The sequence below is a fragment of the Lutzomyia longipalpis genome, chromosome 1, assembly GCF_024334085.1.
Source record: "Lutzomyia longipalpis isolate SR_M1_2022 chromosome 1, ASM2433408v1".
Taxonomy (NCBI): domain Eukaryota; kingdom Metazoa; phylum Arthropoda; class Insecta; order Diptera; family Psychodidae; genus Lutzomyia; species Lutzomyia longipalpis.
The window spans coordinates 15,401,615-15,428,413 of NC_074707.1; the positions used below are offsets into that span (position 1 = coordinate 15,401,615).

General features: G+C 36.7%; 8 protein-coding genes across 16 annotated transcripts in view; 3 read left to right on the forward strand and 5 right to left on the reverse strand.

Annotated features, from left to right (window-relative positions):
- The window catches only part of LOC129791777 (peripheral plasma membrane protein CASK), a 251,442-nt gene extending 249,002 nt beyond the window's left edge, over positions 1-2,440 (reverse strand). For 5 of the 9 annotated variants that reach the window (XM_055830286.1, XM_055830257.1, XM_055830278.1 and 2 more), the window contains exons 1-2: positions 2,197-2,421; positions 1,190-1,699 (exon numbers count right to left, since the gene is read on the reverse strand). In XM_055830286.1, coding sequence (XP_055686261.1) covers positions 1,190-1,248 — 59 coding nt within the window. In that variant the 5' untranslated portion in view covers positions 1,249-1,699; positions 2,197-2,421. Of the gene's footprint in view, positions 1-1,189; positions 1,700-2,156 lie in introns of all 9 variants that reach the window. The other 4 variants (XM_055830296.1, XM_055830268.1, XM_055830236.1 and 1 more) reach the window with 3 other exon arrangements.
- The window catches only part of LOC129792167 (alkaline phosphatase-like), a 531,254-nt gene that overhangs the window by 83,588 nt on the left and 420,867 nt on the right, over positions 1-26,799 (forward strand). The window lies entirely within an intron of this gene.
- The window catches only part of LOC129792850 (40S ribosomal protein S25), a 137,947-nt gene that overhangs the window by 48,200 nt on the left and 62,948 nt on the right, over positions 1-26,799 (forward strand). The gene's annotated exons all lie outside the window — the stretch shown is intronic.
- LOC129791807 (nuclear pore complex protein Nup107) lies at positions 5,091-11,643 on the reverse strand. The gene is made up of 3 exons (XM_055830342.1): positions 10,641-11,643; positions 7,872-9,324; positions 5,091-5,534 (listed from the first exon to the last, which is right to left on the reverse strand). The coding sequence occupies exons 1-3, from the start codon at positions 11,370-11,372 to the stop codon at positions 5,173-5,175; spliced, it is 2,547 nt and encodes an 848-aa protein (XP_055686317.1). The 5' UTR covers positions 11,373-11,643; the 3' UTR covers positions 5,091-5,172.
- On the reverse strand, positions 12,437-22,812 carry LOC129792609 (N-acylneuraminate-9-phosphatase). The gene is made up of 3 exons (XM_055831835.1): positions 22,513-22,812; positions 14,780-15,262; positions 12,437-13,625 (listed from the first exon to the last, which is right to left on the reverse strand). The coding sequence occupies exons 1-3, from the start codon at positions 22,633-22,635 to the stop codon at positions 13,332-13,334; spliced, it is 900 nt and encodes a 299-aa protein (XP_055687810.1). The 5' UTR covers positions 22,636-22,812; the 3' UTR covers positions 12,437-13,331.
- On the reverse strand, positions 17,454-22,516 carry LOC129791871 (neurochondrin homolog). Its single transcript, XM_055830479.1, has 2 exons — positions 20,203-22,516; positions 17,454-18,576 (listed from the first exon to the last, which is right to left on the reverse strand). Exons 1-2 carry the CDS (start codon positions 21,424-21,426, stop codon positions 17,605-17,607), a joined length of 2,196 nt encoding a protein of 731 aa, XP_055686454.1. The 5' UTR covers positions 21,427-22,516; the 3' UTR covers positions 17,454-17,604.
- On the forward strand, positions 22,805-26,259 carry LOC129792843 (protein lin-52 homolog). The gene is made up of 4 exons (XM_055832219.1): positions 22,805-22,936; positions 23,035-23,112; positions 23,180-23,281; positions 25,783-26,259. The coding sequence occupies exons 1-4, from the start codon at positions 22,897-22,899 to the stop codon at positions 25,965-25,967; spliced, it is 405 nt and encodes a 134-aa protein (XP_055688194.1). The 5' UTR covers positions 22,805-22,896; the 3' UTR covers positions 25,968-26,259.
- Positions 26,054-26,799, reverse strand: part of LOC129791921 (unc-112-related protein-like) — a 43,377-nt gene continuing 42,631 nt past the window's right edge. The window contains exon 7 of the mRNA XM_055830571.1: positions 26,054-26,761. Within this exon, the coding sequence (XP_055686546.1) occupies positions 26,561-26,761 (201 nt within the window). The 3' untranslated portion in view covers positions 26,054-26,560. The remainder of the gene's footprint in view (positions 26,762-26,799) is intronic.

The following is a 26,799-nucleotide window of genomic DNA, read 5'->3' on the forward strand; positions in this document are numbered from 1 at the left end:
AGAAAAAAAATTGCAAAGAGAAGAAATCATTTTCATACAACATTTCAGGCGCCAAATTCAAAAATGCGCAAAAAATACATGACTTTTATATGGGGGCTACCTGAAGGGGGGCTTTGGGGGGAAAATGAATACGGCCACTCGAAAGCGCCTGATATAAGGAGTCTCTGTACCAAATTTCATCGCGATTGGTCAAACGGTGTAGATTTGTATAGCTGTACAGACACGAAATCCTTTCTTTATTATATAGAAGATTATATTGAAGATCCGTGAGTTAAATTTTAAATACAAAACAAAAGTTTACGCAGTCTATATATCACGAAACGTAGGTACAGGGAATAAAGAGAATAAAATAAAGGATAACGATAATTTATATTATCCTGATCCGTGTCACATGTATATAAAGCATCATTGAAATATCAGACAAAAAGAAATAAAGATCCACCAAAGAAAATGTTTAAATCAAATGAATTGTAGGTGCAGTGAATATAATGATTTGACAACTACTAGACGCCTTAATGCAATAAAGATCTGTAAATTCTAGCAGTTTTTGCTTAGAGAATTTTACATGGGAGAACTGTCCAATGGACCCCAAATAATAAAGGCGTCTATTTGACAGTTTTCCCATGACAAATCCTATAATAAAACTGCTAGAATTTCTAATGAAAAAAAAAGTCAACAAGATGTTTCTTCAAACTATTAATATGAAAATGGAAGAAGCGAACCAAGTCATTGGAACTACCTAAAGAGAATAATATTGCACAATTTTTAGTCCGTTAGTTCGGTTTATTTCATTCTAAGAATCATTATATTAAAATAGTTTCAAAAATAATCTTAAAGATTCAGAAAAATCCTTCTCAAGTTAACCTCGAAAGCATCTAATTTCTAACTCCTACACAAGGAGATTGTTGGTTCAACAAGTTGTCAAGGAGGAACCGAATAATAAATTATATCCTTTGAGAGCCGATCAATTTCCTGATGGCGCAGTATCCTGCCAATTTTCATTTTCTTCACAGACATGAAATCGTGTGTGCTATCTTTTGGGAATTGGAGAAGCTAATTTCAAGCCACCCTGATTTTCTTCTGAATCTCCATTACCCAATGAATTTAAATTTATCGACAGATTTTCCTATTTAATAATTTTATCGTTTCCTGCAATTGAGAATTGAGAATGATATGGTGGGACACTTACTTGCCAATAATCTCACAAAGCTCGTAAACCTCGTCAAAGAGTACTTCGTCCTCTGCCATTTTTGCCACAGACGTGGGAAAGTCTCCGGAAAAGCTTTCTTTTGATTTGGTCGAGAGTTTTCTTTGCAATTGAGAGAAATTAATCCTCTTTGATTTAAATGCCTTGTCTCTGACACCTCACTCTCTCTCTCCACACAATCTCCGCGCACTTTTCAACACCACAAACGTTCTCCCTTACCCACCGATCTTATTATCTGGTGATGGGGCGGTTGGCAATGAACGGGAGGGGGTGGTATTACACCCTCACTTGAGGTGGAAAATTGGCTCAATTAAGGAGTGGGCTCGAACTTTAGCGTCCTTATGAATTGTTAATTCTTTTTGCGTGATTCACAGATTATTTTGTGTTTGAAAATGTGGTTTTCTGGTGATTGCACTGATTCCTTCGGAGCTCGTTGTTGTTGATCCTCCTTTTTTCTTTGGCTCTTTTGCACGTGGATCCCCAGGAAGGAAACTACACAAGGTACACATGCAATGTGTGGCGGGTAAAGAAAAAATCCCGAAGCCGGAAAAAATGGGAAAAGGGCCAGAAGATTCCGTACAGGAAGAAAGGAACAAAAGGAAGGAAAGAAAAAAAAAGGAAGATTGCATGCAATGTGACCAGGAGAGTATGCAGCTACAGGACACAAGTCACAACCACCAGAGCCCCGTCCGCTGGGTTGCCGGGCGGGGCGGAAAAGCAGTGGTGCCCGGAAAAGTCGGAAAATTCCCTCTCGGATGCACACACAACACACTCCCGGCATCCACCCGAGCACAGTCGCTCTTGCGGAATGTTTACGGAGAAAATTTCGTCGTACTCGGGGGAGCAACCGTGGTGTGTATGTGTTGGGGGGAAAATATGGCGTCAAGACACCACCCCCCAATTTTCCAAGAGGGAGCTTTCTCAAACAGCCTCCCGTAAGGCCACACACCAACACACACGCACGTATCCTTCCAGGGATATGATTTTACCCTCTGCTTATACCACCCTCTTTGCGATGTTTTGATGCACTTGTCCCCTTTTCACGACACTTTTTGCGACTTTTGCACAAATTTCCTCGTTAAGCTCCACCGTATCCTTCCGCCCGGAAAACTCAGCTGAACGCACGAGACGGCTTTTACAGAATTCGGCAGGAGATCACCGTGAAAATCGCACAAATATTCTTTGCAGCAACACACTTCCACCCAACTGTCATGAATTTCCAGTGGAACACCCACTAAAAATCTTATCAGCTGAACTGGAGAAATATCCGCGGCAAATTTCCACTCTCGCGGCTGATAAGCGAATTGTTCACGCGTTGACTTTGCTTGAGATTAGCCTGGGAGTGAATTTATTTTACGTTGAGACATTGTTTATTTATTGTTTACATATTGTTTATATTTTTACATTTTACATACTGTTTTACATGTGAACAATGTCTTTCTTTAAATGCTTTTTTCTTTACATTTTAATTTTGCATAAATAATGTAAAGAAAAAAATGGTAGTAAAATATCTCTTCATTGAAAAAAATATATAATATGTAAAATAATGTAAATAAAAAGTTATTTTAAACATTCAGACAAAAAATTGTAAAGTAAATTTTTTTGCATCACCTTCGCGAAAGTTGATTTTATTAACTTTAATCAAAAGTTTTAAAAATACAGATAAAATTAATTTGTTAAAGATTTGTAAAATTCTCATACTATTATGGGAAAGTTCATTTCATTTTACATGAAATTGCCCAACTTTGCATGTAAATATGAATAAAATGCGATGCCTAAGAGTAACATTGAAACCGTAAAAAACTCAACAATCGAATTTCTTCTATTGTTTAGTATGTCTTTGATAGAAGAACATGAGAAGTTTAAAGGAGTGTCATTGAAAAACTTGAATAATCTCACTTTCAGGCACAACAACAGTCCTACAGCAGAGTATGAGCTCTCCCCGATGCAACGAATTCTTCGATTTGCATATGTATTCGACTTCAGTTCGTATGTTTTTCGCAAAATGTTTCTTCATTTTTTTTTATAAAATAAAAAGAATTCTTATTTAGAGGGATGCACAAATGAATCTGATCTGAAGATTCCTTTGAATTTGCCGGTAAATGGCTCAGAACAGACGGCCGTGACTTTTGCTTGACGTCTTCGCGATGCAAATTTTTGGATGTGACTTTTTTGCGCAGAAATAACCTCAAAGCAACTTTTTTTTGTGCAAAAAAGTGAGAAATACGGGAAAAAAATGCATTGCAGTGCCCTCGGGGGGCTTCCCGTATGCTGTTAATGCATTTTCTAGGCGGAAATTTGCACTGTTCTGTTTTTCTATCAGTGAGAATCATTTCCTATCCGTGAGAATCTATTCCTATCCGTGACAATCTATTACTATCCGTGAGAATCTATTACTATCCGTGAGAATCTATTCCTATCCGTGAGAATCTATTCCTATCCGTGAGAATCTATTCCTATCCGTGACAATCTATTCCTATCCGTGAGAATCGCATTTTCTATCCGTAACAATCTATTACTATCCGTGAGAATCTATTCCTATCCGTGACAATCATTTCCTATCCGTGACAATCTATTCCTATCCGTGAGAATCATTTCCTATCCGTGACAATCTATTCCTATCCGTGACAATCTATTCCTATCCGTGAGAATCGCATTTTCTATCCGTGACAATCTATTACTATCCGTGACAATCTATTCCTATCCGTGACAATCTATTCCTATCCGTGAGAATCTATTCCTATCCGTGATATTATATTCCTATCCGTGACATTATATTCCTATCCGTGACAATCATTTCCTATCCGTGAGAATCTATTCCTATCAGTGACAATCGCATTTTCTATCCGTGACAATCGCATTTTCTATCCGTGACAATCTATTCCTATCCGTGACAATCATTTCCTATCCGTGAGAATCTATTCCTATCCGTGAGAATCTATTCCTATCCGTGACAATCTATTACTATCCGTGACAATATATTCCTATCCGTGAGAATCTATTCCTATCCGTGAGAATCTATTCCTATCCGTGAGAATCGCATTTTCTATCCGTGACAATATATTCCTATCCGTGACAATCATTTCCTATCCGTGACAATCATTTCCTATCCGTGACAATCTATTCCTATCCGTGAGAATCGCATTTTCTATCCATGAGAATCATTTTCTATCCGTGACAATCTATTCCTATCCGTGACAATCATTTCCTATCCGTGACAATCATTTCCTATCCGTGAGAATCTATTCCTATCCGTGACAATCTATTCCTATCCGTGAGAATCATTTCCTATCCGTGAGAATCATTTCCTATCCGTGAGAATCTATTACTATCCGTGAGAATCATTTCCTATCCGTGACATTATATTCCTATCTGTGACATTATATTCCTATCCGTGACAATCATTTCCTATCCGTGAGAATCGCATTTTCTATCCGTGAGAATCGCATTTTTTTTTTGCATTTCTCACTTTAATGCACAAAAAAAGTTGCTTTGAGGTTATGTCTGCGCAAAAAAGTCACATCCAAAAAGTTGCATCGCGAAGACGTCAACCAAAAGTCACGGCCGTCTGTTCTGAGCCAATGAAATTCTTTTTGTTTCTGATTTTTGCAAAAAACAAAAATTCTCACGAATTTCTCCGCGGAAAAAATCAGAAAAACCTACGAATCGAATTCAGCGGAGAAATTTTTTCCTGGGTAGCCTGAAAAAAATCTCGAGTTTGAATTTCAAAAAATCGTCCACTTGCAATTAAAATGAGATGCAAAATACCAATTCCGCAAGCTAGAGTGAGACAGAAAGTCCCCCTAAACCTCTCTCGTTCTAACAAACACATAAAATTGTATTTTCTCCCTCCAACACAATGTTTTGAATTTTTATCAAAGACTTTTTGTGATAAGAAATTTTTTTTCTGCAAAATTTATTTTAAATGAAAACTTAATGAATTTTCTTGACCAAAAAAAAAACATTTACATGGTGGAAAAGCCCCATGAGTCGCATTTATCATTCATCAGGGCCAGCGAGGATTCCGCCACTTTCGTGAGAACTTCCGCTAATTTATGCTGCGGGAAGAGCTGATACAGCTGATGCTGCTCCGAAGCAAGTTCATCCACAAGACGAATACATTCACGATACTCCCCGCTCAAGTGGAGGACTTTGTGTAGGAGGAGGACAATTTCGGGGATACAGAGACGCCTGAGGGCATCCATTTGTACAGCTCGTAGTTCCCAGTCTCTCTTATCGCTGATCTCCACTGAATCCAGACATTCGGGATCCACGAGCCATCCGTGGTCCGGAAAGAGGAGGATGTTGTAGAGAAGATCTCTTGTTTCTGCAGAGGATCAAAAAAGGGGTTGAAATTGAATAAATTGAGGGAATTGAGAGAGAAATAAATTAATTAGTTGGTATACCACAATCGTGGCCAACACCAAGTATTGTAATCGTCGGAAAAACCGACCACCTCAGATCGGTCTCAAACTTGGTATGAGCTCGAGAACGGTAACTGATAGAGACTTCGGGTTTGAAGTTTTCTATAGAAATGTGGGTGTAAATTTTCATTTTTTCGCATTTTCAAAATCCAATATGGCCGCCATCCGCCATTTTGAAACACTGTCAACCACTTCCCTTATAGCTAGAGGTCTGAAATTTTAGTATGTTGTAGTGCTCAGTGAGACGTTTTCATCAAGAATTCATACTTGAAAATCGGTCAAGCCGTTTAGCAAATATGGCGGCCTAAAGCAAAAAGTATTTTTTCGATATATCTCGAGAACGGCTTGACCGATTTTGACCAACTCAGGCTCAAATGAAAGGTATTGAGAAGCCCTACAACTGTTTAGAACATTTCAAGTTTCAAAAACCTCCGCAAGAGGCGCTAAAATCAAAAACAAAAATTGCCTAACTTTAAGGGGCTATATCTCCGAATCACCACCATCGATTTTCTTTAAATTTTGATATGTTGTAGCTTGACTCAATATCTTTCACAATTCCGAAAATGAAGAAAATCTATGTTGCCGCTTAGAAGATATAGCCATTTGAAAAATTCTTGAATTGTAAAAGTTCTAAGATCCATATCTTCTGTTCTGCTTACACGATTTTGCTCAACTTAGTATCAAATTAAAGGTTTTGCAATTCTCTACAACTTTCTAATACATCAGAAACCTCTAGAAACATTTCTTGATGACAAAAAATGCGAAAAATTGTTTCAGTTAAATCAATAGTCGCCATTTTGTGTTCTAGAGGTCACCTTGAAATGTATCGAAATATATGTCGAATTATAGCTTGTTTCAAGACCTTTCCAAAACTAGTCAAGAAATTTCTGTAGGTCTTATAGAACTTGAGATATGAGCATTTTTGTCTTTTAAATTGATGAATTTCCTAAAAAAACAACAATTTAGCTGTGTTTCTTTCAGACACAGCTTTTGTGTACCGAGCAAAATCGAAAGTCGTCAGATCGGGCTCAAACTTGGGATGAGCACGAATTAGGGTTCCCACATTCCAAAAAACGTATGCGCCAAAATTTTTTTTTTCCGGCCGTCCGGCCGTCCGCCGTAGTTCAACCATAAATGGCAAGAGAACGGTGATAGATAGAGACTTGCGGTAAACGGCAAAGTTTAAATATCGACTGGAAGACATCCGATTATGAGGTCAAATCCACCCCCCCACCCCCCCGTCCGCCATTTTGAATAACCTCAAAATTTTGTTTTCGCTATATCTCAGCCGCTATTATAGCTAGAAGGTTGAAATTTTGATATGTTGTAGGGGTCATCAAGACCTTTCTAACGATACCTTATTTTCAAAAATCGGTCAAGCCGTTTAGTCAATAGGCCGCCACAATTTTTCATCGAAAATCGACCATAACTCGAAAACGGCTTGACCGATTTTGATCAACACGGGGTCAAATGAAAGCTCTCAACAAACCCTACAACTCTCTAGAACATCGGAAGTTTCAAAAGTGACCGCTAGGGGGCCAAAAATCAAAAACAAAATTTTCGATGAGTTTTCGATGAATATCTCGAAAACGACGACATAATTTTTTTCATTTTTTGATATGTTGTAGCTGACCATATTATCTAGCTTCATGCCAAAAATGAAGAAAATCTATGGATCCGTTCTCGAGATATAGCCTTCTAAAGTTGGCATGTCATATCTCGGGTTCTACAAGTCCGATCTTGATCAACTCAAGCGCAAATGAAAGGTTTCGAGAAACCCTACAAATGTCTAGAACATTGCAACTTCGAGAAATGACCGCAAGAGGCGCTAAAGTCAGAAACAAAGTTTTCGAAAATTTCGAACTCGAATTTTTCGAAAATGGCGACATAAATTTTTTTCATTTTTCGATATGTTATAGCTGACTTCAAGACCTTTCAAACAAAAAAAAAATTATGAAAATCTATGTATCCGTTCTCGAGATATAGCCTTCTAAAGATTTCTTTGGGGTATAACTTTTCAACTTTTCCCGACTTTGCGCGTATTTAAATGAATTTGCGTTCTAGTTTGCTCTCACACAATTGGTACACTGAAAGAAACACAGCTCTCGTAAGCTTGGTCAGCTTACCAGTACATTTTGCCTTCTAATACCACTCACAAATTAAATTACAACGCATTAACAAACTTCTACACGTTGTGGGACACCAACTTTTATAACTGTACGCCTTATGATTGACTTTACCTTTTGTTTGCTCCCCGAGAGCTTCCTTCCACTGCTGTAGTTCAGCCTTGTAGATTTTTTCCCTTTCCTGCTGTGCTACGCGCTCTGTGAAATTCCCTGTTCCGGGCACTTCCTGCGGCTCCTTGGGGCGACTATGGAAGAGATGTGTCCACGCATTGAAGCCATCAATGGCAGCTAAGTAGGTTTTGTGGCAGAGATACTCCTTCATGGCACATTCCTCGCGCCACGGAATATCCTCCCGCGTGCCAAATTGCTGTACGAGCACCTCAAGGGAATCTCCGGGAATGACTTCAATTGCCTCCCTGACTGCTTCAACCTTCCTCGCAGCTATGAGAGAACGAATGAGGGTATTTCCCTGCCAGAGTAATTCAGCTCTGTGCTGCGGATAGAATGTTAGCCATTCCAGGGCAGAAATCTTCGTATTCTCATCTTCTTCCTGGAGAATATGGCGAACGGTAATCGTTGCAATGGCTCCCACATCGAGTCCTGCCTTCATGGCTTCCTCGGCGCATCTCTGACGCTCCTCTGAGTCCGCAATTTGCCGGAGAAACTTGGAGAAGAGCATAATTTGCATATCACTGGGAAGTGTGGCTGTGTAGAAGGCCACCAAACGGGGATCTTTGGTGGTAAAGAGCCACTCCACGTACGCCTTGACAACCCTATCGGCCACATCTTCCCTGTGTGAACGTCCTATTTGCCTCATAAACAGCACCAGGTGTGCCAGGAAGCGCAATGTCTGCCCATTTAGCTTCTCCCGCGCTAACCATTCATTGATATTTCCCATCAGATCTGCCACATTGTCCAGAATTATGTACTTCACAACGGTATTCATGTAATCATCAGCCTCCCGACGAATTCTCTCACTCCTGTGCGCTGAGATGTTCTCAAAAATCTGTTCCAGGGACACTTTGCCCTTCCAGTAGCCATCCGGCATGGCGATGTAGCTCTTAAGGCTGCAATCACGGATCTCACTCTCCACGCGGATGTCAATTTGAACCTTTAAATACGCCCAAATGAGGTCCATCCACGACTGATCCGGAAGCATCATCAGGCTGTCCAGGTGCCCCGAAAGAACGCCCACAATGGCCCGTGTGTACTCATCCCCCAACCTACTATCAGCCATCTTCCAGGCAAACTTCTTCCAAGCATCCCTCCTGGGGTTCCCCTCAATTTGCGCCTTCTCCGTTGCCCCGCCAAGGACCTCGTAGTTGGGATCATGATGGAGGCGCCATCCCTCGAGAATAGCCGCCTGCCAGGGTTGCCCACAGTGTTCACACAATGACTGCGCCTCCTCAATGCGTCCCTGACGGATCTTCAGGAAAACATCCCGCATCAAACGCTGCTGATCTTCCACATCGAAATCATGAAGGGGCTTCCTCTCACGCACTGGGGCATCCGGATCGAGACTCTCCACAGTCTCCCGCGTACTCCGGAAAGCCGTTGAATTTGTATTCTGTTTGAAAATCAAGAATTTGAAGGATTTTATTAAAAAAAATGTACTGGTAAGCTGAAATATTTAAAAAGCCATATCTCGAAAACGGCTCCATAGATTTTCTTAAATGACCTATCGTTGGAAAGGTCTTAACCTCAACTATAACATATTAAAATTTGAAGTAAATCGATAATACCATTTTCGAAATATTCGAGATCGAAATTTTCGAAAATTTTGATTTTGAATTTAGCGCCTCTTGCGGTCATTTTTCGTAGTTGCAGTGTTCTATACATTTGTTGGGTTTCACGAAACCTTTCATTTGCGCTTGAGTTGATCAAAATCGGACACGTAGAAACCGAAATATGACATGTTAACTTTGGAAGGCTATATCTCGAAAACGGATCCATAGATTTTCTTCATTTTTGGCATGGTGAAAGGTAATATAGTCAGCTATAACATATTGAAATTTCATCCAAATCTATCGTACAGTTTTCGAGATATTCATCGAAAACTCATCGAAAATTTTATTTTTGATTTTTGCCCCTCTAGCGGCCAATTTTGAAACTCCAAATGTTCTAGACATTTGCAGGGTTTCACGAAACCTTTCATTTGCGCTTGAATTGATCAAAATCGGACTTGTAGAACCCGAGATATGACATGTCAAAGTTGGAACTCAATATTTTCAAAATGGCGACATTAATTTTTTTTTAATAAATGGATGTTATAGTAGGCTATATTATATCAAAAAATGAAGCAAATCGATAATGGCGTTTTCGAGATATTCATCGAAAACTCATCGAAAATTTTGTTTTTTTTTTGGCCCCCTAGCGGTTACTTTAGAAACTTCGAATGTATTAGAGAGTTATAGGGTTTGTTGAGAGCTTTTATTTGACCCCGGGTTGATCAAAATCGGTCAAGGGGTTTTCGAGTTATGGTCGATTTTCGATGAAAAATTGTGGTGGCCATATTGACTAAACGGCTTGACCGATTTTCGAAAATGAGATATCGTTGGAAAGGTCTTGATGACCCCTACAACATATAAAAATTTCAGATTTATAACTATTACAGGGGCTGAGATATAGGCAAAACAAAAATTTGAGGTTATTCAAAATGGCGGACGTTACTCAAAATTTGACATCTTAATCGGATTTCTTCAGGTCGATATTTAAACTTTGGACGGACGGCCGGCCAGAAAAATTGTTTTTGGCGCATACGTTTATTTTTGGAATGTGGGGTCCCTAATTCGTGCTCATCCCAAGTTTGTGCCCGATCTAACGACTTTCGATTTAGATCGGTACACAAAAGCTGTGTCTGAAAGAAACACGGCTAAAACTCACCTGATTGGCATTCTGTAGCTGATGAAGGGTATTCTCCCACGCCACCGTATGATCCGTGAAATGTCCCACTTTAACGGATGTCTGCTCCAGCGAACAGAGTTCCAGCCAATCCACAATCAGCTGATACTCCCGGAGATTGGAATTACTCGCATAGAGATGCTCAACAATTGTCTTCTCACTCCCCCCGAGGGGGATATCATCGCAATCCATTGCCTCCTTCTGCACAATCACCCTATCCCGGTAGAGGGAATAGATCAATCGCCACACATTCCGTTCCATCTGCAAGCCCTGAATGTCCTCCGAAACACCCGAACGATCGTAAACCCGCCGTGATTGTGTCTGCATCTCATCCAGTGTATCCGTGCAGGTTTGTATGAGATCCTGAATTGTCTCAAAGAGTTCCGCATCATTCGTACGTCCATGGAGAACTTCCAGGAATTGCGTATAGAGCTGCTCTGAGCGCATTCGTGTACTTCCTGCCACGGATTCAGCCTTCTCCCCGTCCAAACCATCAAAAATCCGCCCAATGTACTGCTTCACGCCCTTCATCTGCTTCATACGATCCTCCTCCAGAAGCTTCCGGATCTCCGTGTTTGCCAAACTAACTGAGGCATTCCCATCGGTATTTGTGGAGAAGGACTCCTCAAAGGGGCCGCTCTCCTTCTTCCGGATCAACCCCTTCCGCGAGAGCACAAATGAATCATCCATCATCGTGTAGTCACTCAAATTCATGATTTTTCGGTCAAAAAACGAAAAAATTCCCTTCCCGCGAATGCCACGAGATCTAACCTCAAAAAAACTATTCAAACTTCTTGGAGCTGTTTTAACGCATTTCAGACGATTTTTTGTGTTGATTTATGGAAAATTTACAATTTTGGTCTTTGTTTTACTCACGCACGCACGATAATTCGTGAAAAATGTTAGATATAAGTGAGAAAAAACAATTTCGACCGCCGCGGACGCTAAATTTTCAGCTGTCAATGCGCAAAATTTTATTTGTCAAAATCTCAAAGGGGTTACATACCTTCATCACCAAAATATTTTGAAGAAGTTTTTTAACCCAGATGTGACTAAATTTTTTTCAAACATTTTTGTAATTTTTTTTATTATCTTTTTATGTATTAAAAAATAATTTTATATTAAATATTAAAAGCATTTCTTTAATGCAAAAATCCAAATTTTACAAATAGAAAGATTCTTGCAAGCCTTGCAAGTGAAAAAAATAGAACATCATTCTGAACTGAAAAAAAAAAAACGTAAAGGACGGCCCAATTCTAACTTTTTAGTTTCTTGATTAAGACTTAAAAGCGATAAAACTTCAATCATTGAAAGTAATGGTAATATTGGAAAATATTTAAAAAAAAAAATGGACTCAAAAATGTACCTTTAAGAATATTTGGGTCGATTTTGGTAAAAATCTTATTTTTATTTTAAATTGGTTGTAAGATTTTTGGAATTCTATAAAAAATCTTATGATTTTGGTACATAGTTTGTTTTTTCTCTCTTTAAGTTTATTTTAAAAGAAAATCACTTTTTCAGGGCTTTTAAATGATTTTTTTGATTTTTACTGGAACAACTGCTTTATTTTTTCTTTTATAATTGAAAAATTCTAGCAAAATCTTGTAATTTTCAAGTTATAAGAAAAGATTTTTGACAATTAACCTCATTCGTTATTAATTTAATACCATTTTTCTACTCTATGCAAACTTAAAAGCGATCATAATTCACGATCAAAAGACAGATTTGGGCCATCATTTCCAACAAACTATTAAAAGTTATGAAAAATAAAAGAAAAATTTGATTTTTTGTCGAAATTTATTCGTATTCCTTTATTTTTTCATACAATTTTATTACAATTTATGTTTTGTTTTCATTAGTCCCACTATTTTGAGGTTTCGTCTCTTCTGAGGCATCGCATATTTTTTTTATTTATATTAGTTACAATGATATCAATTCATCAGATTCCACGCAAATTCACACCAAATTCTCAAATAAAATGGCATTAATTGCAATTTACAAGCATTTACTCCTATTTACACAATAAAATGAACATTATCTCCCTCATAACTAGCACCCTACGTTGCTTTTTATATTGGATAGTAGTATAGTTTCTTAAAATACAATGGTCTCTCAATCTACAAAATCAGACTCAATGATCACAAAATTTAATTATATATTTTGTCATCCTCATCGTGATGTGATAAATCTCTCTAATATTATACGAAAAGTCTACTAAAAAAGAGTTTTTTGTATTACTTTCAATATTTGTACTTGAGTTCGAATACAACACAAAGGAGGTAACATAGGAAACAAACAAAAATTAAGAAATAGTTTGTACAAACAGAATTTAATTTAATTTTCTATTTTCCTAATAATGACAAAAAAAATCTATGAGGATCATTGTTTCTAACTAAAGCATATCAGTTATTTTGCACTTTGGTTTCAATTTCTCAACCAAATTCAATCTTCTAGCTCTTCTAGCCACTACCTGATTGAAACTAACCTCAAAAAATTTGTATTTAAAAAAAGGTAACATATGCAAAATATTTGAGAATAAACAAACCTTTCAAAAATATTCTTTTCAGACAAAAAAAAAAACGGAATTCCCTCAATTTAGAGGACTAGGAAACTTTTCATATTAGTTCTCAGAGTCATAAAGAGGTAACTGATGAGTTGGATTATCGATTGGGATCAGCTTCCATCTGAACTGTTGCTGTTGCAACTATCCAAATCGGGTAGAGACGCCACACGGCGATTGTATGGCACACGTGAACGCTGCAAAACACCTCCAGCTGTACCAATGGATGAGCAACGATCTCTCGAGGCTGGGAAACGCCTACTGGACATTCCGCATGGCAACACAGCTAGCATATCCGACAGATTGTGGATGGTAAAATCGGGCATGTAGCCCAATTGTGGTTCCGCACGTTCAGCATTTGTCAGCGGAAGCCAAAAGGTAGCCCCCAATTTTGCATCTTTACCACCCTGTTCGTCGATTTTTGTATTTTACAAAGTTTATCACTAAAGAGTTTTAGCTATTTCTTTTCTTTTTTTGTTTTTTTAAAGGGGAAAAAGGCATTTTTTGTAATTCGCTAGTTTGAATAACATTCAACAAAAACTTACAGATTGAAATATGATAGAAGAATCACAGCTAAAATACAAAATGGCGTCTTTATGCTGGAAAATTACTTCTTTAAAACCAAAATAGATGACATAACCTTACTTTACTAAATTCGATTGACTCGATTCAATGAAAATAAATAGTCAAATCAACCTAAATTGTCGAGATAGGTTAATGTTGCGACATTTTAATTTTTGAGAGAAAAATCATAAAAATATCTGAGAGAACAAAGCTAATAAGATTAATTTTGTGGAATGCTATTCAACTAGAGAAAAACTAATAAAATGGATATATCACATAATCCCTCATTAAAATCTATTTAGAAAAAAAACCCACGCGTAGAAATTGCGTTTGGCACTCAAATTGCAAAATCATGATTTGAAATAAAAAGTCATGTGGTAAAAAAATAATTTTGTGTTAATTTGGAAATGATGTAGAGACAAAAATAAATGATAAAAACTAAGAAAAATATTATTTTTTTTACTTACCCAAATACGATATTCAGTACAAATATCTTTTTTTCCCTATAATGATTAACATTTTCTTTTTGATAATTTTGTTATAAAAAATAAAATGTGTATAATGAATAATAAAATGTTTTTTTTTTTAAATACTATTTTTGTTGTTGTTAAAAATAAAATTAGGATTTTTTTGTTATAAATATTATGGTGAAAAGAAAAAGAAAAGTTAAAGAGATGATACAAAAATAGGAGAGATATAGGTATTATATTGAGGGAAAAAAATAGTCCCTTGGGAGATGATAAGACAATAATACTTTCTTAACTGACTCAGAGAGACAGTGTGGGGAGAGTTTTAGTCCAAGCAGCAAACAAACAACTACATTTTGACGCACACCCGTGATCGTTTGATCCTCTCGTAGAAGGGAATTTTCTTGAAATATAACCTCAAGAAAAGCAGAGAGAGCAATCACAAGAGAATATTTTTCCATGACAATGAGTCATGAAAAAATTCAAATCACTTCTTTTTTTTTGGTACAAAATGACTCAGAATAACATACCTGAATGTCAGTCTCTAATTTATCTCCAACCATGATGCACTGATGCGCTTGGACACCTAGTAGGTTGCATGCTGCATGAAAAATACGCGCATCGGGCTTCTCCCACGGCAAATCGCCAGACACTAGGATACAGTCAAAGTATTTTGCAACATTCAATCGATTCACCTTCTCCCATTGCGCCGCACTCGGTCCATTTGTGATCAGTGCCAGGAAGAAGTGAGCCTTGAGTGATTCGAGCATTTTGAACGTCTCCGCGGTGGGGGTCATGTAGCGCAAACGAAGTTGCAACCATGTGCGGTACACTTCGCCACTGAGACACCTGAAGGGCTCCGGAAGGGCCTCTGACCACAAGTGGCAGCGCCATTCCTCAAGTGGGAGCTCCTCATTGTCTGGGCAGCGACGAAAAGTTCGCAAAAATGTTGAGGTTGACAAGAGAGCAGCCTCGCGGCTCATCCCATGTTCCTCATGCAGAAAATCAACAAGCTGCAATAAAATTAATCATTTTGGATGTCTTTCAATAAAATTCTCGGAATATTGATCACAATATTTATTTGAGAGAAACTCACACGATGCGCACAGAGAAATTTTTGCTGTTTTGGTGACTGAGAAATTTATTTTTATACATACATTGAAAAAATTTAATTTGCATATTTTTGCAAAAAGAATATTTTTTGGGGTATGCAACCCCTTTAGCCCTTCTAACCTTAATTTCAGAATGTTTGCAATTTTTCGCATTTTTCAGTTAATTTTTTAGATTTTCTTTTATTCTGCATTATTATTCATCTTTCTAATTAAATACTTGACCTTTTAGAAACATTAAAAGTATTTTTTAAATATGATTCAAGTCAATGTAAAACTTATTGAAGAAAAATCTTGAAAACCAAAAAACGGTAAACCCGGTAAGCCTACACTTACGGGGTTTTGCGAAAAAATGAATCGAAGGAAGAAAACTTTGATCAAAATAAGTTAAAATGTGTAAAATCTTTGGGAAAAGAAAATTATATGAAAAAGTTCTACAATAATGTAATTTTAGCTGAAAATATGCGAAATTAACTCAGATTTAGCATTTTTACTATAATTAGTACCTTCGAAAATTCTTTTTGTTACCTTTGAGCGCCTAAAAATGGCATAAAAGCTTTTGATTTCCACAAAAATCGAAAGGAAGCGGTTTTAAGATGAATTCTACATATTTTTGATCGAGATTTTAGGAAAATTGTTTGAAAATTTAATTTTCTATACGATTTTGAAAAAAAAAAAATTATGAAAATTTCCTAGGCGAATCTGGATTAATGTTTAGCGTTTCTTGCGGTCATTTTATGAAATCACAATGTAATTGAACGTAGAATTTCTTCAGATCCTTCATTTGAATCCAATTTAAGCAAAATCGGACAAGTAGAACCCGAGATATGATTACATTTTGATAAAAAAGGAAATTCGAGCATCCATTTTGTCTAAATATTGGTTTGTCCAATATTTATCCGGATTTCTAACCTAACATTTTTATTGAATATCTTAGGTTATAAATCCGTGTAAAGATGGTGAATTTTAATGATTGAAATGGAAATGTGGTGAAAATGTAATATTTGGAGGGAAAAATTAAATATGATGTAAGGAACAGGAAAAAGGGTTTTACTCAGTAAAAAAAATAATTATCGGTTTAAATAAAGGAAATTTATCGATCAATAATGATGACGTTTCAATTTAAAAATGTTCTTTCACAACATTTTGGTTTTCCCAACAGATTTCGAAACATTTCCATTTTTTTAAACAAAAAAAATTATGAAATATTTCGAATAAGTAATGGAAAACCCATTAAAATTTACCAGCTCCAAAATTTTTGTTTTTATAAATCGCCTAAGTGGGTGGAATATAAATATATATCCGGTGAAAAGAACATTAATTTTCTCAACGAAAAATCTCTCAACATTGATAGGAGAATCATTCGTTTTTGTCCCAGACATTTTATCTAATTTTTCTTCGGGCCCATTTTCTCATTTTCATTTGGAAGATTCTCTAAATAAACACTAAATACACCAGAGTTCATTGTTATTTTTAGAAAATCCTCCTCATGTAAATCGCGTATCACACAACCAACGAAAGTTTAACCTCCATCCAATGATGAGATGGGAGAAATTTTTCATGCAGTTCAAAGGCATTTTCATCACTTTTCGAATTAGTAATTTTATTCTCTTAAATTCAACTAATACCAATGAAATATTTTATAATTAATTTCTTATTTTTTATTATAAATTTTTAAAAAAGAAATGACACAACTTTAGTAGAAAGAAAAAGCTTATTTTTTTAATTAAAAATTTCAATGAGTCATTGTGGGGAGAATTTTCGAGATTTTCCACCAAATAATGTCAATGTTGATGGTTACATTTTATCTTTTTGGGATATTCACGGCAAAATGCTTGAGTTTACATGGTGAGGAGTGTTGAAAATTTATAGATTTGGCCGCATTCCAAATAATGGTGGAGGAGAAACGATAAGAAAATTGGAAAATTCTATTTAAAATGATCTACTTTTCTCTTATTACGAAGCAGAATTTCTCTCTCTTTGTTCTCGCCTTTCCACCACGTAAACATACTTCTTTTGCATCATCACACACATTTCAGATAATAATTTGTCACTCACATTTTTCTATTTTAAAAATTAAGATTAAAAAAAAAACTTTTATTTTGTATTTTATTCCATTTTTTTTGTATCAAATAAATATAAATTTATTCACACTTAATTTCCTCTTGGTTGAGATGAGATGGTGGAGCATGTTATGTTGAAAGATGATGTACATTGTCACTCTTTTTCTTCAACATTTTATTGTCTTAATCACCAAACAACTTCTTCCCCAACTCCATCATACGATGATTCCTGCACACACGCAGTGCATCAGCCTTCTTCAGCTTAGCTGGAACATCGGAATTCGCCTCAACCAGTTGACACAGGAGATCCTCAAATGCTGACTTCACATTACCTGGCAATGTGCCAATTTTAACCTTCTTCAGCGTCTCCACAATCCCCTCGGCCCATCCACTCTCCAGGGCGAATTCCGAAATCCACGGAATTTGCAAAATAACACCCGACATCGTTTGCATACCGAGGAACCACAACTCCATAATTTCCATCCAATGCTCTTTGTACGCAATTGACACAACTAGTGCCGTTGGATCATTCGATTCATCCACAATGTACGCATCCCAGAGGAAACGAATTGTTGCCTGAATATATCGGCAAATTGAAAAATCATTCTTCTTCACCTTTTTCGCTTGTTGCTTCAACATCAGCATCCCCAGCACGGCTAAATGCCCATGCATAACCAAATTATCCGGAGTATCCTTCAATTCGGGCAAATTCTCAAAGATAAACCTCAATAAATTGCTAAAAAGCAAACTCTCCTCGGCAATCTTTGCCTCCAAAACAGTTAAATTCATAAAGATATTGCATAAACTGACAATAGCCGCGCGGGAATCCTTCATTTCCTCTTGTTGACGTGGTGTTGGTCCCGGATCGGGTTCATTCAGCCTCTTGAGACGCTCAGCACGTGGTACAGGTGGACGTTTCCAATGCGCAATGGAAAAGTGAAAGACAAGGCACTCATACAGAGCCTCATCTTGCTTCGTTTTAAAGATAATCTGTCTGGCTTTATCCTCAACGGCAAGATGACACATGGCAGGTAGCATTACACGCAAAACATCCGCAGGTGCTTCACCTGCATCGGGATTACCTTTATTTTCTAACCGATACTGCCTACTCTCCTGGAAGGTTGAATTGGCCAACTGAAACATGTATGGCAGGACCTGTGGGAAAAGGTTTTTTCATTGCTACAAAAACTGAGGAGTTTTACTTTAATAAAAAGTTGTTTTCTTGGGTGTTTCTTTTTGAAGTGTTTGTACTAAATTTTATCGTGGAAATGTGAATATTTAGGGCCTAGGTCGCCTAAGTTTTTCCAGGGAATTCTTTCTTTTAATCTAAGTATTTTGTGAAAAAAAAACTACAAGATCTGAATAAATCTAAACAATAGAAAAATTTTTAGACTAAATAGCCGAGACACATTTCATTTAAGTTGATTTAGTACCCATCTGTCATATTTTGAACAAAACTTCTAGCCTTGCTTCTAATTTTAAACCATTTATTATTAGGAAAGGAAATAAACAAGAGAAGAATAAATAGAACAAAACTAACAATAAAAATAAAAAAAATAAAAAAACCTTTAGAATATAATAATAAATAATAAAATAATAATAATATTATTATTATCTTAACAAAATCTTCGTTTTTTGTAAATTTTTTAGCACTTGGAACACTCGATTGTTATGATTGTTAACTTTGATCTCAGTGTGTCTTAGCCATATTTAAGTTCTAAAAGTAAGTTCATACTATATTTGATTAAATCTGCCATTTAAGGCATGTTTCAAATAAAATAAATTATAAGATTTTCCACAGATTTAATATAAATAAAATTATCAATTTTTACGAAAAAAAATTCTTTTTCTTTTAAACAAGACTTTTAACTTTACGTTTAATTTTAGACCATTTGTCATTTAAAAAAAAAATAAACGATATATAAGAATAAATAGGACAAATAATAATGAAAATAAAAAAAAAACTTTAGAATAAGTCTACTTGGCCTGATGAAAGTAATTTTATTAGTGAAAATAAGACCTATTTGACCTTCCGGTAGTGTCAGCTAAGAAGTCGAACTAGTCGAAAATGATCTTTAAGAAAACATTATTTTTGTGCAATTTAACAAAAAATAAACATTTCTCAACAATTCTTAATTATTTGTTTTAAAAAAGGATTTTTTTTTCAAAATGACGGTACGATTGTTTTTTTCTTATCAAAGTTTAGGATTTTTGCGCTGATTCTTTGACTAAATGACTTTAAAAAAATCGTTTTTTTTTGTAAATTTTTTAGCACTTGGAGAATCCGATAGTTCTAATCTTTAACTTTGATCTTTATGTGTTTGTTCTAAAAGTTTGATAAGTTTGATATTTGTTAAAATCTACTAAACTAGGCATGATTCAAAAACAAAAAGCGAGATTTTTCACAGATTTAAGCTAAAATTAAATTTTTTTTTATCAAAATTATCTCTTTTCTATTTTTTTTTACAAGAACTAAATAGTACTAAAATTCTTTTTTTATACCAAAAAATATGTCTCGAATAAATAAGTCTAAAAGTACTAAAATTTAGAATTAAAAGTACTAAAATTTTAGACCTGTCATTTCCATAAATTCTCATTCATAGAATACCAAAAAACAACCTTAAAACTCACGAATTATTCCTTTAAGTCAATTACAATAGCTGTTTCGAAGAAAGGGACGAGTTTAAGGTTTTTTGAAGGAAAATTAAAACTTCAACGATTTCTTAGCAATTTTGAGGGAATTTTTTGAGTTTTAAGTGAGACTTTCTCTTCAAAACGTACCTGGTAAAGTCCTGGACGCATTGCAGTTGTTTCCTGAGCCAACCAAGCTGCTAGAACTCTCACCATTGCCGCTGCGAATGATTTATCTTTCCCCGAAAGGTTATTCCTCGCCTCGCTTGTACTCAACTTTGTCAGGACACTCATTACACCACTGAAGGCCCCCTTGAGGGCTGTGTACACCTGCTGCTTCTCCTTCTGATCGAGGTCCAGCTGATCCGTTGCCATGTAATTCACTGAGATCTCCAGGATGATGAAGCACGCCGTGATGAGTTCAGCCTGAGCTGCAGCTTGATTGAAGGACTTATTGTCCATCTGCATGCGCACCTCAATGGCAGCGAGCTGAAGGAGCAGCAGGAAGAATTGTTTTGGCTTCTCCTCGTCATTGAGAGTCCATTCAACGCCCAAGAATTCGAGAGCTTGGGCAGCGAGCTTAAGGGCGGGATCTCGTTGATTTTTACCAATTTTGCTCTTTAGGATGTCATTGAGCCCCTTGTAGATGCTCTCTGGCCAAATTTCTCCCTCCACCGTCTTGAGGATTACGTCGCGACGGCACGTGAAGAGGAGAGTTGCGAGGATGGTGCACAATTCAAACTTCCTCTCTGAGTGATCTGTCTCAAAATCCAGACCAATTCGCGTGATGAGACTGTTGAAGACTTTGGGGTCTGTGCTCCAGGCTTGAGGGCCGAATTTGCTGCACAAGGTGATAATCACGCGGAGAGCTTCGTCCGTTTGAAAGCTCTTCTGGGCGTAGATTTGGGCGAGTTTGGGGATTGATTGTGCCTCAAGGAGGGCCTTCTGCCCAGGCTCAAATTGAGCAATAGCCTGGAGGCATTTGTAGGATTCTGTCACAACAATCAAGTTGTCATTGTCATCCTCATCGTCGGCATCTTCAATTATGCTGAAGAACGCCGGGATTATATTGAGCATCTCGGGGTTTGTGGCGAGAGATTCCAATTCACAGAAACTCGTGAGAATGGACAGAGCGACGCTCTTGTAGACAATTGGGGGACAATCATCGGGAACATTCTCAGCTAGAATGAGCTTCTTGAGGAATTTAAAGCCAATGGAGTCAAAGAGAGCCTTTTTGGCTACATCCGTGCAATCCTTCCCCTTCACCAGCTTTGTCACCATAAAGAGAGCTGCAAACTTTTCCGTATCACTCTTGGCAGCTCCCAGAATTGCCACACACTTCTTTATTGGCTCCGAAATTGCTGATTCTGCCATTTTTTTTCTTCCACTTCCTGCACTTCCGTTGAGCACTTTTTTTTTGTTTTTTTGGGAAACTTGCAATTCACCCAGCTTCTTGGGCACCACTACGACGACTGAGGGGCCTTCGTGTAGCTCCCGACGCTCAATGTGCTCGAAGAAGCTCCCGAATTTATTTTTGGACACCTTCGCCCTGCCCCCAGAGTCTAAATCTGGAGATGATGCCTTCACTGCTTTCCAGAGTCTCTTCAAGCACAAAACTTCACACAATTTGAACTCTTTTCTACACCACACAGCACAAGCATTCAATTTTCATTCATTTTATTCCATTTTCTTGTCTAAAATGATGAATAAAATTGAAAGAAATTTTCAAGCGACAAAAGTTTACCAAAACAAATCAAATTTGAGGTTATGTTTCAATTTGTTTTTTTCTCTTTTAATCTCCTTTTGGCTCAATCATCGGGTTATTTTTATCCGTGGCTGCACTAGAAATCCCCAAAAAACCTTCCCACACACATTAATCACATTTTTTCGCGATTTTAATTAGGAAAATACGACGGAAAAACGTTTTCTAACCGCGCGCGCGACGTGAAGGTAATCAGCTGAGACCATGTGACACTTGTGACGTCACTCAACGATGGCTATGATTGATTTTTTTGTGCTAATTTCTCCGCGAAGAAATCTTTCTTCTTTCTTATCGCATTACGCAACAAAGGCGGGTTTTTAACCCCGCGCGTTGACATTGATTTTCAGTGGAAAATTCCCGCCAAAAATGGGGTAAAAGCTCTCAGAAAATCTTGGGAGACAAAGCATGGAGAATTTTCTCGTGTGAGAATATTCCGTGACCTTCAGCATAAATGGCATAAACAGCATATTTTTCAGAATGTATGACAACGAGTTTTTAATCGGAAAAACCTCCCACTTGCGAAGGCAAACGCACGACGTAGAAATCAAGATTAAAAGTTCAAGGTCTCGAGACTTCCTTGAGTCACCTTTGCAGAAAAAATATCTCATTTTGGGTTTTTCCCCATGCGGGGGCTACCTGTCGTCACTTTCTCTCACAGCGCATGTGGTCCAAAGGCCCCCGCGCCGAAAAAAACTCACCTTATTGCAGGCTTTTGCATCTGCTTTCCTCGTTGGAATGAGTGTGTTGTCCAAATCAAAGAAAATTGTTGTTATTTGACTGAGACATCCACTCCCGGGACTTCGTAACTTTGTCGCGGCCATTACTTATGCACCCCACAAACAATTTCCTTCGTGTTTTTGCAATAAATCTGGCGCGCGAATTAATGAAAAAAGCAAAATTTATATCAGACAGAAAAATTACATTCCCTTTCGTTTTGTTTTTTTTTCTTCTACGCGAAAACATCGCAAAAACATAGAGTTGACGAAAAGTAATGTTTCATCGAATTCATCGACGATGAAAGGTTTTCGTTGAGTTTTTCCATGGCAGTTTGACAGAAGTCGTTTATCACGGTTATAAGAAAAATGAGCAGCGACGAAGAAAATTCCCCAAATTCCAAAGCGGGTGAGTCTTTTCCCGACTTTTCTTCCCATAAATCCCTCCTTGAAGATATTCTCCTCCATTCCGATTTGAATTTTCAAATATTTGAACGATTTTTACAGGTAAAACCGACGAATACGATGATCTCATGAGTATGGAGAATTTGGATCGCAATTCACCGGAATTGTGGCCTGAAAAAAGTACGTTTAACCTTCCGGAAAACCTTCTCTGTGCATAGTAATGAATTTCCAATGTTTCCCTTTGCAGTTCCAGGTGTAACGGACTTTATTTCGTCAAAAAATAGCCGAGATTCCGTTTCTCCAACACCTCCGCGCGGGCTAACGTCCGAAGATATTGCCGCCATGCACAGTAACCGATTTCTTTTCTAAAAACAAATTTTCTGTTTAGTTGGTATACCACATACGTGGCTTTTAATTTTGCCGTGTCAGATTGAGCTCAAACTTTGTATAAGCGTGTTTTGGGTAGTATCTTTTATTCAAATTCTTTAAATTACTAAAAACCTAAAAATCATTGAAATGCCAAGAAATAAGACAACCTTTTGTTACTTTCAAGATCAAAAATGGCCGCCATCATTGTTCTTTGAGTCATACGTAGACCCAAACATGAAACATTCTATTTTCCCAAATTTTTGACCAGTTTAATTGTTGTTTTACGTTATAAATGCATTAAATTCACACAAAAAAGACCAAAAAAAGGTACTTTGCTTAAGAAATGTCCTCTGAGAGCATCCATAGAGAAAATATCGTGATAAGAAGAGAACATGTTTCAATGTTTCACGTGGATGCGAAAAGCGTCAAAACTATGTACAATTCTACTTGCAGTTAGAGGTCTAAAATAGTAGTCTATATTATTGTATGACTAAATTATAGGACTAGGTAATAGTTAGACCGTGCTACTACCTATGGTACCTATGCATTAAAAATTAATGAGGCAATTCAATCGATAGCTTAGGCTTCAAAATCGGTCAAGTCGTTTATCCAATATGGCCGTCTAACGGATAAATTGCTTTTTCATGTGAAACTTAAAAACACTTCAACCGATTTTAAGCAAATTGAACTGAAATGAATAAAAAATGTTTTATGGGCAAGATTTTTGGAGAATTTTCCTGGCTATCGTGGCCAAATCGACTTCTGAATCGTCACATAATTGAAAACTATTTAACATATTATGATAAATTCCATATCTGTTTGTACTGTGTAGAGAAGTTTCATGACTTCAAGATCGTATAAAGAAAACTGAAAAACATTTTCTTTTAGAGAAAAAATTAAAGTCGAAGTTTTCAGGTTAGAAATATCGATCTTCCAAGGGTTAAATGTACAACGATAAACTATATTTAGCTCTGCGGACTAACTTAGCGTTATTCACGATACATACAGTAAGTCCCCCGCATGTAACCAAAATTGGTTTTTAAATTATTGTAGGGGATCATTAAAGGTTCAAAATAAGCGTGGTCATTTCCCGAAAAAGCGCTGTGAAACCTACGAATTTTCCGATTTTCTGTTTAACCTATGTTGATTTATTTCTCAATTTCTAGCAATTGTAGAATATTGCGATTGGTGTCAAATTAAAGCTATATTAATGCTTAATATTATATATTAAAACCATTTTCCAAAATGCACTAGAAGGTGAAAATTCGGAAAGATTTTCCGAACACGCATTTTTCTTTCGCCTCCCATTTCCACAATATTGCATGGGACCACCTGGAACATCCCTTATTTTGTAGCTTTTTTTAATTATCTTTCATTTGGTATAGCACTTGGTGGGGAAATCCGCTGGGAAAACTCGCTACAGAATGATTTTCCAAAGTTAAGCACGTTTTCGCATTGGAGAAAAAGAGATGGCCAATTTTTTAATAGGGGAATTCTTAGAACATTCTGGAAACATCAAAGAGGAGAAATCGTTTATCTCTTTTCTTCCAACGCGAAAATGTGATTAACTTTGGAAAATCATTCTGTAGCGAGTTTTCCCAGCGGATTTCCCCACCAAGTGCAAAGATAATTAAAAAAGCTACAAAATAAGGGATGTTCCAGGTGGTCCCATGCAATATTGTGGAAATGGGAGGCGAAAGAAAAATGCGTGTTCGGAAAATCTTTCATAATTTTCACCTTCTAGGGCATTTTGGAAAATGGTTTTAATATATAATATTAAGCATTAATATAGCTTTAATTTGACACCAATCGCAATATTCTACAATTGCTAGAAATTGAGAAATAAATCAACATAGGTTAAACGGAAAACCGGAAAATTCGTATGTTTCCCAGCGCTTTTCCGGGAAATGACCACGCTTATTTTGAACCTTTAATGATCCCCTACAATAATTTAAAACCCAATTTTGGTTACATGCGGGGGACTTACTGTATGTCTCGTGAATAACGCTCTTTTATTTATGTTGCCTGAAATCAATGAAATCTTTTTTTTTTCTTTACTATTTCATTTGACTCTGAATTTTTTAGTGTTTTTAGTGAAGGTAACTAAAATTTTTAATTCTGTACCACTGTTACTAAAGTTTAGTAGGCAATTTAGTCAAATTCTTTACTAAAGTTTCCAGTAAATACATAATTACTAAAATAATTTATCTCGGAATGTTCAATAGATTTTAGTTCTGTAGTAATTGAAAAAAGTCGAATTGGCCATTTTGTCCAGCAAAATCCTTCAAGGGTTAAGAACTTAAGGCAATTTTCGAATCAAAACATATGAATTTTCCAAAGAAACTAAATCTCAACACCCTCTAATAAAGCTAATAAATTAAATTACAACGCATTGCCGATATTCTATGTTGTGGTATTCCAACTCGCATAACTGAAAAACGTATCTTTCAATGAATTTTTAAATTTTCCCCGTTGTTGTAGAACTTGGGGAACTGACCCCAACGGCTTTGGCGATGGATCTCAAGAGAATTTACGATCAGGCGTACCAGTTGGGTGTGCAGGAGGCCAAGGAGATGACTCGAGGGAAGTATTTGAACATCTTTGGGCATGAAGCTAAAGCGGCCACTGCAACGGCACAGAGGAAGAGCTCAACATCCTCAGAATGAGTTCAACATCAACCTCCATTGATCATTCAACAACCACTCTTCCAGGGATTGAAGCGTTTTTTTTTAATTTGAATAAAAAAGTAAAATTTATCGTATTTTAAAACATTTTATATACACATAAATCGTACAATAAATCGTAGAAATTTCATGATTGCTCACAGAAAATTATTTTTTTGCTCTGAAAGTTTCTCTCATTTTGGCTGTTATTGCGCGCGATTTATTAGGAAGGAAGAAAAAAGCTTAATTCGGAGCAAATTGAGATGAAAAAAGACTTTTTTTTAAAAAAGAAAAATACATTGAAACATCTATTCAGTTATTGCCGGATCAACATTTAAAATTAAAACATTTTCTAAGTTAAATTTCAATTTTTTTTTCGATTATTGTGCAACATTTTTGCAACAATTTGAGGCACAATTTATTACTTTTTTTTTTTTAGTTTTCTTAAACAACTAGAGACATTTTTTTTTAGGATTATTAATTACATAAATCTTCATTGTTTGTTTGTAAGTAAAGTCAACAGTTAAAAGTATATTTACACAGGTTTCTTTTTTAAACAAATTTGTTCGCCCCAACCCCGTTTCGTTTAGCCCCCATTAAACCCAACCTCCCGTGAGTTTGTGGAACATTTCCTCGTTGAGCGTCTGGTTGGTTTCCTTTGAACGCATCGACATGAAAATGTAGCCCCCAATGAACTCATGAACCACCTTGCAGTCCGCCGATAGGCACGAGAAGACGACATTCTCATTCTGGAACTGTACCATCATGCACTTGATCTCCCAGTTGACATTCCATGCCTAAAATGAGCGATTATTTAGTCAAAAAATCAATTTTC